The sequence below is a fragment of the Hypomesus nipponensis genome, chromosome 13 (assembly GCF_054491055.1).
Source record: "Hypomesus nipponensis isolate SF chromosome 13, ASM5449105v1, whole genome shotgun sequence".
Lineage (NCBI taxonomy): Eukaryota > Metazoa > Chordata > Actinopteri > Osmeriformes > Osmeridae > Hypomesus > Hypomesus nipponensis.
In genome coordinates, this window is record NC_140373.1 from 14494893 (window position 1) to 14508441 (window position 13549).

General features: G+C 40.3%; 1 protein-coding gene across 16 annotated transcripts in view; it reads left to right on the top strand.

The window, feature by feature from the left end:
* Positions 1-13549, top strand: part of tcf7l2 (transcription factor 7 like 2) — a 91191-nt gene that overhangs the window by 61180 nt on the left and 16462 nt on the right. For all 16 annotated transcript variants that reach the window (XM_084669440.1, XM_084669429.1, XM_084669430.1 and 13 more), the window contains one exon: positions 12040-12172. In XM_084669440.1, the coding sequence (XP_084525566.1) occupies positions 12040-12172 (133 nt within the window). The remainder of the gene's footprint in view (positions 1-12039; positions 12173-13549) is intronic.

A 13549-nucleotide genomic window follows, 5' to 3' on the forward strand; every position in this document is an offset into this window, starting at 1 on the left:
CTAGTGTCTTAATAGCAGATCAATAAGTTTCAAAGTCAGAGAGTTAATTTAATACTGGTGCTGATGTGATCATGCTGGGCCACAAAGCTGCCTGCTCGATGCTCTGCTCTCTGCTTCCCTCTCCATCTTTTCACCTATATTAGACCTGTTTTACACTTTAAACATGCGTAAGGCCTTGGAAGGCTTCTCAGCTTTGTAAAGACGAGCTTTTGAGAACACTTAATAGGGTTGTATTCTGTCGCATAAATTGTACATTATCCATAATTAACAACATTTTAACAATTATTTAATAACTAACTAATGATTATATACAAATTATTTATCAGACAAGTGGTATGTTCAGGTAATTTAGTTAAAATTATTTATAAAATACAAAATCTTGTCTAACCTTTAGAATGTACAGTATGTTATTCGCTCACTTTCATACACTATGAACTTAATTTAAACCTATGTATATTGGTTACATTTAGATGTATTTATTTTGTCAGATTGACTTCCCCAATTTGTGGTCCATTGCAAAATTTCTGTAACTTGTTAGTAGCAAAGTATTTTAAATTGTCAAATAATGCAATTTTACTCAAGTAATCAAGTAAAAGTATACAAAGTAATGAAAATCTGGAATATTTTTTAATTTGACTCCATAAAAAATTCTTGTTTTGCCGACGGCTTTTCTAGTGATGTGAAATTGTAAAACATTGAGCGGTCCTAAGCCGCTTTTTTATTTGTGGTTTAAGAAACTACCATCTGCATTTTAAACCATGGTAGGTTGTTGGGGTCGGAGTGGTACCTTGACACAAAAGCTCAATTTAGAATGTTCATTTAAGGGTTGCTAATGGTATTAGGGGTCCAACGCGGTGGTCGGCATGGGCAGTCATTCCAAGGTGCGCGCACAGCTTGACCCCCGACCTGGACCAATTCACAGGGCCAGTAGCATTTGTGCCCCACATCTGTCATATTCCATGCATGCCCCTCTAAAGCCTTTTCACAATATTGTATAGTTTTATTTTTCACAATAAAAACAGAGAAATGGTAGCGTGTTTAAAAAAGATTTGTATTTTGTGGCCCCCTCCTTTACACAGGAAAGAATACGACAAAATCTGGTCATTTAAATAACAGAGAAAATGACTTGAGTTGTGTGGTACAATGAACAGTCAGATGTTCATATTTATAGGTTGAGAGTTTGTAGAATGTTTATAGCATTTTTTTTTTTTAAATTATGCCATCGTTTTTATGTCTTTTATTAAGTGAAATGTAACTATATGGCAAAGCTTTTAACAAAACAATCAGGTAAGGATATTTCTGATCAAGAAGATCATTTAAGCAGACATTTTGAACTTATTGATCACAACTAAAAAATATTATTTCTGGTGATTATTGTCATGCCGTTTCAGGGTGTTTGAATTTGTACAGTACTCTCTGAATTCAAGTCAATGGGATAAGGTTGCCTTTGTTCAGCCATTATGGTGTTTTACTGTGGTATCCACTATTGGGGGGGAAAATTCTGAAGTTTGTGTTAAAATGCTGGTAGCGGATGGCACTGGTTAAAGCAGCCTGTGTGGTCTTCAGAGGTCGGCACTGTTGGGCTCTGCGGAGAGCGCTGGAGGTCCAGGGTTTTGATAAAAGTTTAATGGCAAATTTGAGCAGTAATTATTTACAGCACATATTCTCTATCTCTTATTTCTCTTTAATTCCTGTTAGAAAGCAAATACAGGATTACAAAATCCAGGCTTTAATCGATGTATAAAAAAAGGATTTTATAAAAATATGTTCTTGATAATACATTTTAAACTGTGGTCACAGAAAAATATTATCAACTTTAGATTTAAATCTTTTAAGTTAAACACCAAAAATAGGGAGGCATAAAATATCTATCTTTCTCTCTTTTTTCTGACGTTCCTCCAGCTCATGCACAATGAAATCTTGCTTCATTAAAAGTATATTAATCTTGTCTCTTGTCTCGGGGGGGGCACCTTAAGATGATGTTGTGTCTTTTCTTTAAATTGTTGGAGGAAAAAAAAGTCTCCCAGATTTGGTCCCTGTCAGTCAGAAATAATTGTGTGCTTAATCTTGTCCCTGATGGATGACTTGGAGTTCAGCAATGGGCCAGCTCCAATGACAAATACAATATTAATATTCATTAACTGCTTTGACAATGCTAATTTTGATGCAGTAGTAAAGGGCCTTCCAAAGTTAGCGGCCAAAGCATCAGAGCTGCGCAAGGTGGCAAGATAATTTGTGCTGGTTTACTGAGCTGAAGGCTTTTAAAGTCTTAAGCAAGGAAAAAAGCTAGGTACCACAAACAAAATAAAAGAGAAAGGGAAAAACTTCAGACGCATTGGAAACCAGGACTGCAGAAGTAATTTGATCAAGAGACGGCTGCAAAAATTTGACACCTCCGATGCTGCATCTTTGAGCGAATATTTTTTTATTTAAACCAAAACTTGCAACAAAAAGGAGCATAACATGGTAAGTCAGCACATTCTGGATTTTGTTTAATCTTTTTGATCTTTTCAATTATCGCCATTTGAAGATCAATAGTCATTTTTTTCTGCTATGGTTTAAAGGCTCACAGCGGTGGTATTCTGGATGGTCGGATCACGGCTTTAAGAGTGGGCTTCCTCTCTTCAAGCCACCAGTTGGCCGGGCTTAATTTTCTATTGCCAGTTCTCCAGAAAGCATACAGACTTGTTTCGATTTATTACAATTTTTTTAATTGATAGCTACTCTTGATGGTTTGTTGTCAGGCTTTATTTGGCTTTGGAGTTTGGACTAGATTACAGAGTTGAGCTGGCAAAGCTGGAAGATTGCGGCATGTTTCTATAGTTGATAAATGACTTATTAGCTCTTTTTCTGTGTGTGCAGTTGTGTTTTTGGGGTCCCTTCATCTAAATGTGGTGCTACCGATGAGCCAAGACTGGGGGGCAACATGGCTGCACTGCCACTTACTCGCTGCCCCGATTGGATTATTTTCCTAGTTTTTCTGTGACATTTTTTGCCCTGTGTTGTGTTTTTGATTTTGCGTTTAATTTTGTGCGACTAGCGGTGAATGGAGCCTGGGTAGTGTTGGGGATTAATGACATGACGAGGGACACCCCGCTGCTTGAGTTTAGCCAAGTTAGGGCAACTCCTATAGAAGACACTTGAGTACCTTTATGTCTGCCAAGCCGCGGAAGGAAAGCTCCATGCTCTTTCTCCCTCATACTCTTTCTTTCACTCTTTTTGTTATTCTTTCAACTTATCAAAGAGAGATGGACACAAAAGAGCCTATTAGAGGGGATATGAAGATGGGCGAGAGGGAGAGTGGGACTCCCGGTCAGATGCTGAAGAAGAGCAGCGGTGCCTGAGAGAAGAGTGTGTGTGTATTTGTGTATGAATGAGGGGGCTGAGTGTGAGCAGCCCGCTTTGGCTGCTCGTTGCCTGGCTCTCTCGATCTATCTTGTGCCGCTGTAGGACCTGGTTGTGCTTGCCTTCGCCAGCGCTCCATTCCTGCTTGACTTTCGCCTCTCCTTAACGGACGGTCTGTTATCGAATCAGCCGATCGGGGGGTTTGGGAAAGGCTGCCGTAGATGAGGTGCTGCCCCCCAGTGGATTAGTGGATGACATGGTGATGTGAGTCTTGTAGTCGGTGCGCTACCACAAGCGCCAGCATGCTTGTTTTAACCAGGAACCGAGCAGCATCCCAAATACAGCTCTTTTAAATGGTAAGACTTATACATTTTTATTACCTCTGGTGAATTTTTGTTTTGTTGGTTTAAGAGTGTTTGCTTGGCTTTAAATATATTTTCGGGGGGTGGAATTCCTGTTGTAGCATTCTGTCCTTTATTTATCAATTTATAACACTTAAGTTTCTAAGTGACAGATTGACAATTTCAGTAATGAAAGGCAGTGTTTGATTGCTTTGTCTTGACAGTCTGACAAGATTGTGTCAAAGTGGTTTTTCAAGACATCAACAACTTAAAACAATATTTTTGCTGTTCACTCTGTTAAATTATTTATGTGAACTACAAATTAATCATTATAGATATTATTTAGGTTATAAAAAATGACTTTTATCAAATATGTAGTGGTGAATAAAAGTAATTCAAATATAACTTATGTATTTTTCTTCAGCTGCTTCTCTAAAAAGTGAAAAACTAATTAGATTTCTCAAAAGGAATGGGAGAGTTTTTGTAATATATTTGTAAATACATTTTTGGCAATCATTTGTTATTATTGTTGTAATTTGTTATTATTATTATTATTTTTGTGCCAACTTTTCTGTATTCAAAAAGCATGCTTGAATCATATTAAAGTTTTACAGCTAAAAACACTATATTGGTGGTAGCCCTTAAATATGTGTGTACAGTATTTCGGTGTTTTAGTATACTGTCCTGATATTCTTAATTTATGTCAGCATTATGGGATTAGTAAAACTATTGTTCATTCCGGTCTCTTTCTTTTCATAATTTTTTTGCTTTTTCTTTTTTAATAGTCCTTTTTTGGTTTATTTTTCCAAACACGTTTTCTGTCTCGGGCAAATACTGGGGACGTTGCAATATTATAGAAAGCTTTTATTTTTTGTCTTGCTCAGAAGGGTCGTCTCTCCTGTTGGGCTCACTGTTTTTATTGTGTCCATTTGATTGGGAGCTGTCTATCATTTGCAAGCAACTGGCAGTTTACTTAAGAAAGTGCACGTGGGACAAAGGAGGTCGCAGGAGTGTGGCGGCCGCACTGAATGGAGGGAGGGAAGGCAATTAGCCGGCACGTTGTTTGGGCTCTTTTACTTGTCAAGCTTGAGCCTTGTTGCTTTTGTCAGAGCCGTGTAAAGGACATTCCCAGGTCTTTGTTTTGGCATTAAGGGCCTCAGGACTGCTCTGTGAAGGCCAGAGAAGAGCAGGGTGCAGAAAGGGAAAGAGAGGGTGAAAGAGAAAAAGCAAAGCCCAAGAAATGTACAAAGTACATAGGGAAAATATGTTGCAGGTTGAATTTAACAACCTATATAACAAAAATAATCTGTCTATAAGTATAAATGTGTTATTATATAAATGTGGTATTTTGTATCTTTCACTATGACCATTTAATTGTCATTCAGTAATTAATAATTATTCAGATGAATTTGTTATATTAAACATAGATACATTTTTTGTTCTACTTTCTGACAATTAATGTTCTCACAAAAAAAATATTAGTGAGTTAACATCAAATCGACAACTGCTTTAAAATCTAAGAAAAGACCATAGTGAAGGAAGCTAAGGTACACTTTTTAAATCCACTTTGCTTGTGCACTGTTGACTAGCTCCTCTCCAGGGTGTTTGTGCACAGCTCAATGGCCTTTTAGATTTGCAAAACACGTGTAAGTGGGGACATTCTGATGAGACTTAAGATTATCAGGTGTTTAAGAGGAAAAGGACATGGGAGTGTCGTAGGGCGTTGTTACTGGGCGTGAGGCCAGTTAAACAGTTGATTGCATCTCAGGGAAAGAACTCTTGAGAAGTCCTTTTCTATCTGTCCTTTTCTCAAGTATTATTGAGGGGGTGGAAAAAAAGTAGAAATGTCATGTGTATGTTAAAGTGAAGTAAAGACAAATGGCCTACCCACTAAATCATGGGATTTAAATGGGACTGTCACATTCATAGAGATAAGTGACTGTTCACAACACTTTGCTGAGCCTGCCCTCCATTTGGGGATATTGTTGTCTTGTTACTTTTGTTTCTCTCTTTTTCTTTGTCTCTATTCTTTGTCTCTTTCCCTTGCTTTCTTGGTTTACCTTGTTGTGGCCAAAACTTTTCAAGCTTCCAGTTCATCTCTGGGCCTCTGGAGGCTTAGCACAGCCCACACAAACAAACATTCTAACCCATCAACACGCTCATACACACTCACTCACAGGCTGAACCTAGAGTAGAATAGTAACAGAAATATTAGAATTTGATTTATTTTTATTTTTATGGTGAGACATTTCCACGCTTAAAATCAACACTGTATTTTCATGCCTTGTAATGCATTCTTATTTTAATTTGTTGTGATTTTTGAGGCGAGGAAGCTACTGGGGGGGGGGGGGGGGGGGGAGTAAACTAGGCCTCAAACCCAGATCCCCCTAGATATGCAGTCTATGGTAACTTTGGGGACAGAACCCTGGGGAACAATGCTCCACTCATTGCAACAGGCGAACGTGGCTCATGTGAGAGCGGGGGCGGTTCTACACGGGGGCCTACAGGACCAGTGCCCCTGTAAAAATGTCCCTGGCCCCCCCTGTGGCCCCCCTGAGCTGACAGTTTTTTTTTTTTACACTTTGTTTTAGTAGACATCATGAATTAAGGAATGGACATTGCAGCCATTAAATAAACATTTTTGCCCCAGTAAAAAAAAAAGTGAGAGAAACATATCGAGGTAATGACAGAGCTGAAAGAGGGAGAGCCAGAGCTGTTTGTAGGATTTTAATGTAAAGCAATTTAGGATTTAATGTTTAGATATTATTTGTTTCCGTTTTTTGTGCCCTTCTGATTAAACTACACCACTACCCCCCCCCCCCCCCACCCCGTTGGCCCCCCCAGTAAAATTTGTCTAGAACCGCGACTGTGTGAGAGGGTTATGACACCTGCACAACCACACACACTGGCAGTTTGGAGGACCAAGTGGAGGCAAAAATAAACACAGAAGAAGTTAAGGCAAGAATAGAAGGAAAAGGACGTTTTTTCAGAGAAGAGATTTAGGGCTGGCAGGTGGATAGAGAAGGTGGGGGTTACAGCGGGGGTGGGGAGGGGGGGGTCATGTACTCAAGGGATGGTGCTTTAGTGGGGCCGGAAAAGAGGGGAGGTAAAGGAACTTTGTTTCTGCCCCCCGGGATCTCACTCTTCCAGTAGGTGGGCTGCTGGCATTTCAATATCAGCGGCTGGTTGAGTAACACACCCTGCCTCTCTTTAACCTACCTTCTCTCTCTACTCCACTCTGCAATTCAGTTGTGTTATTGGTTTATTGTATAAGCCTTTTTTAAACCATCACAATTTAACTTTTCCCATAACATATATTATCATAGACGTGAGGTTGACAGGGGGGGTCTCCTCATCCCCCTACTATTCATAGGCTGACGGTCATCTGCTTTTAAGTGGCTTTAAACACTTCCTCAAACAAATCTCTGCTTTTTTTGTTGTTTGTGCGAAGAGGACATCTGTTCCAGATGCAAATGTGCTGTATATGCAATATGTTATTGCTTCATGCACAGGACATTTGTATTCATCAATGTAGTGCTATTTGAGTCAATTTAGCACATTCTTTTAAAACTTGTTTCAGTTTACACATTTTGCATTGGTTTTCTTATTAGATCATTGTAACTGGTATGTGCCTTATTTGAGCATCCTCATCTCTTAACCATGAAATTTGAGAAAGAGAAGAATAATGAATACAGCCCCTGTAAATTTACATATTCAAATCTTAATTTTGCTGTGTAATCAAATTTTGTATTGCCTTCTTTCAACTGGAAGTGCACAAGGCTGATTGCATTTAAAAAGACGATGCTCAGCTCAGCTTTCTAGTATTACCTTTCAGAAATCCCTTCCACTCAGGTGTAGACACAGTTATGCATGTTGACATGCATTTCAGTTTTTCAGACTCCTTTTCTAAAGCCCCTTCAATATTTAAGCAATTGAACACAATTTATTTATCCAAGTGACAATAGGTCTTGATATTTAAATAATCTATCAGAAATGTTGACATCAAAGACAATGCAGAATTACATTTATTTATTTTTGTTAAAGAAAGCCTTCTGTGTGAATGAAGAGAGATGAGAAAAAGAGCAAAGACTTTTGCCCAGATAATATTTTTGCTCTGCCCCTCTGATCAGCAGCTATTATGTCACTGCAGCAAAGTGAATAGATTAACTTTTAAATATACTCTTGTTGTCATGAGCCAGATTCAATGGGGTCTTTTTCTGGATGTCTGCATCCTTCATATATTTATTTGTTGTAATATCAGATAACTATTGTTATTAATGTTGCATAATAATATTTTACAAATCCCTGAAAGGCAGTTCAAGACAGAGCTCATTGCCATTGTGGGTTTTCGCTGTAAGCAAACTCAAAGCGCTCGCACTATTAACACACAGCTAAAAGAAATACAATATTGCTCAGTAATGTTTTCCAATTATTATTTGTTTGGGTTTGTTTAGTTTTATGAAGTTTATACGCCCAGGCTATGATACACATTTATTAGTAGTTTACTTGCAGAGGAGAACAGTTGGGCAAAATACAAAACTCCAAATAAGCCATTATTTTCTTATTTGTAAATATTTGGCTGTTCCGTCATGACACACTTTCTCTCTTCCTGTTTTCTGCATCAAGTTACTCTGTAAAGGCCACCGGCGCATGTTTTGGGAGCGGTTCAGGAGGTTCTAGCTTTTTCTGTTTGCTCTGGAATTTGTAGGCCTGAGAGGACCCCAATCCATCATCGTGGTGTCACCCCTCCACTTCTAACCCCCCAGCCCCGACCCTCCGCCTCAACTTCACTTCAGCTCATTAGAGCACTACGAGCGGTTGTGACAACTCATCATATCATGACACAAAGTGTAGAGGGGCACTAGGAGCTCCAACCCCCCCATCCCCTCTGGACCCACAAGGTCAGCACCTTCACATGTAGGCCTCCGATTGTCCCTTGTGAGGTGCCACCAAACGGAAATGGAAGGCCAACAGGCTTCCCTCATCCAGTTTTCCCCTCTACACAGGGCCACCCCTACACTGCCGTAGTGTGTCTTTCTCTCTGTTTCTTTCTCAATTGTCAAAGAACGTTTGGGCTGTTTTAAGTACTCAATATAATATAATATAAGTAATTAAAACATTTAACAATGTGTTTTTTCGCTCATTAATTGTCTATTGTTACTATTGTCCATTGTATGTAGCCATCAAAATATTTAAAACCAGCTGTAGATCATCGTTATGATGGTCAGAATAATTTTCAGACCAAAGACTGTGGTTTTATCTCAAAACCTGTACTGAGCTTGCCTAGTATACCTACAGTCATTTCTAAGTGATCCCTTGATGGGAAGACTCAGGGATTAAGGGGTCAGTGAGCAAGACAGCCTCTGATGCTGAGTGTGTGTGACACTTGTCATGGTAACTGAGAGCCTTCACACACAGACATTTTTTCCATCCACACGGCTTCGACAAAAGTGGGACCACTGCCAGGCGTCAGGACCCCTGATACTACTGCTGATAGGCACGTCTAGGGGGTTTGGCATGCATACGTGCACACTATTGGCATGCACCACCAAGCAGACGTGGGATTGCTCTTGGAAGTGTACTCAATGATTATCTTCTTTCGTGAGAATATAAACAAAATTATCCAATGTGCATTTACACGTCTGTGTGTGTGCGAATCCATATCCTTTTAGTGCAGATGTCTTTAAAGTTTAGTCATTCATTCATTATGGGAATTGTTGAGTGTTCATGGTCAAATAATCATATGAAAGTTACTGAAAGTGTGTGGTTGTGTGTACATAGTAGAACACACACACGTTTCCTCTATGATGGGTCTCCTGTTATCTATTGTAATAATGAAGGTAGTGGGAGGGATAGAAACTCTGGGGCCAGGAAGTCTGTGTCTTTCTTCTGCCTTGTAGAAAGGAGAGAAGAGAAAAGACTCCCACGTTGTTTCTTTGTGTGTGCTCTTTGCGTTTGGCTTGTTTGAGGAGTCTGTGGTGATTCCGTCAGCGCCTACACAAGGGTTATTTTAGTAAGCAGGTGGATTTGTATGGTTTGTGCAGAGACTTGGCTTGGCTCATCTTAAATTGGGCTTTGTGTGTGTGTGAGGGTACAACAGCAACAATTAAGTCTCAATGGCCTAATGTAGATTGTGAAGACACTACAGTAGAGTAGCTTCAATCACCTTTCTTCTAGTTATCTAGAGTTCAGTCATAGTTGCTCGCATGGTGTGAACCAAGCAGCAGGTGCACTGACAGCATGTTTTCACCAACCTCGTAGTCTGAGTGGTGTTGAGGTAGACAGCACCCCAGTACATGTGGGCTCTCCGCATTGTTTATGGGAGGCTGTGATGGCTGTCGCTGTTGTTCTGTGTGGGTCTGCAGAAACTTGGCATGACAGTGTGTGTACACTAAATTACACTAAATTGTTAGATGGCTGTTTTACACTAGGTAAAATGTGGTGGTAGGCCTGGTCTGGTAGTGATCTAGAAGCCACATTAAACGTGAGTGGTTGGCTGTTTTTCCTGCTCGGCCCATTTAAAAAGAAAGTCTGTCCTATCAAAGAGGCAGCAATGACAATGATATAAATTGGTTGGCTTGTCCACTTGCACACTCTCTCTCTCTCTCTCTCTCTCCCTCTCTGTCTCACACACATACAATAACTTTTTCTCCCCCTTGCTCTCCTCCTCAGATTTTATCTGTCACTCTCTATCTCCTCTCTCTAAATGTGGACTCAGTGGATGGGCATAATGAACTGTCTTCTCAATGGCGGGGTCCCTGGACAAAAGAATTCATTAAAATGGCCACTAAAGCCTTTCAGTGAGGGGAGAATTGACAACATTCTTTCACATCATTACCGAAGGGGGGTGAAGGGGGAGGCAGGGAGGAGAGAAGGCCATATGGGGGCAGCACGGTCATTCAATGGCCATCTCATCAGCTGTTTGGCAGCTGTCAACCCCCCCCCCCCATCTCTTTCATTTACCTCTATTTCAGATTTCCAGATATGACAGGGAGACTATAGAATGAGAAACATGTTGATTTGTATTTGGTATTTGTCTCATCAAGTTGTGTTCTTCCACAAACTTACCCCCGTTCCCCCCGTCTTTTCTTTACCCCCCCCTCACTCTCTACCCCTCTCTCTACAGTCTTTTGAGCTTAGGGCTGTGAATGACTCCCCAGAGTCTCTCCCTCTTCTTCCTAGTTCTACTGGGTTCATTAATCTTTCATTGGGACCATGGCAATAGGGAATGCTCCTCTCCTCTAATGCTACACCCTCCTATACCCTCCTCTCAACCACACAGAAGGTATTTTAGGTATACATGTAGCTACAGGACAGGAGGATTTTGCTGATAACCACAACTTTCGTTGTTTTTGTAAACAGAAGGAATGGTCTTTTTCAAGTATTGTTTAGCCTTTGCTTTTCCATAGTAATTATTGGTTTCCAACAATGAATTCTGCATATTTTTCTTCTTTCTGTAAGTGGCCAGTCACTTTAACACGATAGACACCTGCAAACATATACACACAGACACACCATATTATCCCCATCCCTCAAACACACAAGTCATATTATCATAAGCCTGATTAGTTATGCTTCTTTGACTGCTGGGGGCAGAATATTAATGTGGGTATAAACCTTTGCCATTGGTTTAATCTAGACCAGAACCTTAATCTGGTTATATAAGGTATGTGTGTGTGGGTGCACACAGGAGAGATAGTGGAGCTGAGCTGTGGTTAACACAGAGCCCATAGCAGTCCACCCCCTAAGCCCAACTGTTATCTTTGAGTAATTGAAAAAAGGGAGCCAGCACCACTTAGGAGCACAAAGAGCAGATTACATAGCTAAACCTAATTTGGCAAAAATCTTGAAATTGATTTTCTAACCCTCCTCCCCCCTCCTCACCATCTCCCTCCGGGTGCTACACAGAGGGAGATGGCGAGTGGGGGAAGTGGTGGAGCAAGGGAGGTAGAAGAGCAGATGAATGGTGTAATGAATAAATGGATGAGTGCTAACTGTTGTTTTAATAACTGATTTACAAGCACTGGCTTGATTCGCTTGTTTTTCACTAGATCGATCCAGCCTATATAACAGGATCCTTATGTATTCCCGCCCATCTTAATGCAAGATGGTTGCCCCTTTGGCATTTAGATGGTAACACTTGTCACTGCTCCGTCAACACAGAATCTTCTTAATTACCGACATCACTATTTTTTCTGTGGTCTGGTAGTTTGGCGCCCAAAGTGGGTTTTGACAAGTCTTGTTAGCTAAGCGCTGATAGTTTGCTACTGCAGTGCTTGTGATTTACACCCTTAGTCCAAAATATTCACACTACACTTTGTGTTCTTTGTCATCCCTCTTTCTTTCTATTCAGTCTAATAAGGTCCCTGTGGTACAGCACCCTCACCATGTGCACCCGCTCACACCTCTGATCACCTACAGCAATGAGCACTTCACACCGGGCAACCCCCCACCACACCTACAGACAGATGTGGATCCCAAAACAGGTAAGAGACTAAATACAGACACACACATGCCTACAGATATCCATTTTCACCTCAGCAGTTTTTTCTGATAATAGTCTTTGACGTATGAAGCCGGAACACAGCGACATGACATCTTAGCCCATGGGATTCTTTTCAAAACAGTTGCTTTCTTATTGTGCTTTTAGAGTCAAGGAAGATACCAAGTCATTAAACATTCAGAGTTAGGTGATAGATACATCATACACTTTGTTTAAACTAGTGGTTCTCAATCTTGGTCCTTGTGCCCCCCTGTCTTGCATGTTTTAGATGTTTCCTTGCTCATATGATACATTCATATGAATGTATCATTCATATGAATGTATCATTATCAAGCTCAGCAGAAGCCCGATAACAACCCATTCATCAATCACTGTGTTGGAGCAGGGAAACATCTCAAACATGCAGAGCAGAGGGGCATGAGGGCCAGGATTGAGAACCACTGGTTTAATCCAAGGACTATCCAGGGACTGAAGAAATTTCCATAAAATGTCTACAATGTTTCATTGTATGTGTCCATGTTCCATTGTAGACATTTGTCAGGATACAAAGGGGAATACACAACATAGTCCTTCAAAAGCCTGTTTATTGAAAACGGACATTACAGTTTACTAGGTGTTGGTTTTTCTCCAGCACAACATAGAGATTTTCATGTTGTGAAATACCCACCCCTGGCATGGTGTGACGGGTTATAAAGTATCTCGTCCTGTAGCCAGGCCATGGCTCCTATAACAAAGATCTCTGCTAATGTGTCCCTGGAACCAGCGCATATTTACACACACATTCACACACATGCATTTACATGTATTCATTTGGCAGACATAAACACACATACACACACACTCTCTGGGTTCTGGCACGGAGAGGAATGTCCTCTCTTCTCCCAATTTAGATGAGGACATTTGATGACTCAGTCAAACCTCCACACACACCCAAAACCAGCCAGCATAAAGGTCCACTTTTACACAGATTGTATGTAATATTACTATAAAAGGAAAGACACATGGTAAAAAGACTGGTAATATGCTACAGCAAGATGTCTACTGCAAATCTTTATGTTCATTTTAACCTACCATTTAATGCACTTCTCTGTGCGTATTTAATTATTTCCCTTATTTGATTGGTCTCTGGCGGGCTATGTTTGTGTTTTTAGGTAATAATGTTCCGTTATGATGATCGTCCTTACAAAGGGGTGATAACAACCCAGCTGCTGTTTAATGTGTCCCTTAATGGTGCTGCTTAATTAAGCTTTGTGTTTAATTAATTAGCAAGCTATATTAAAACTTGAGCTCTAGATGGCAAGGGGCTAACACTTTCCTTTCATAAGGACTTACCACATTCAGTACAAGTCTCTTTCCTTTT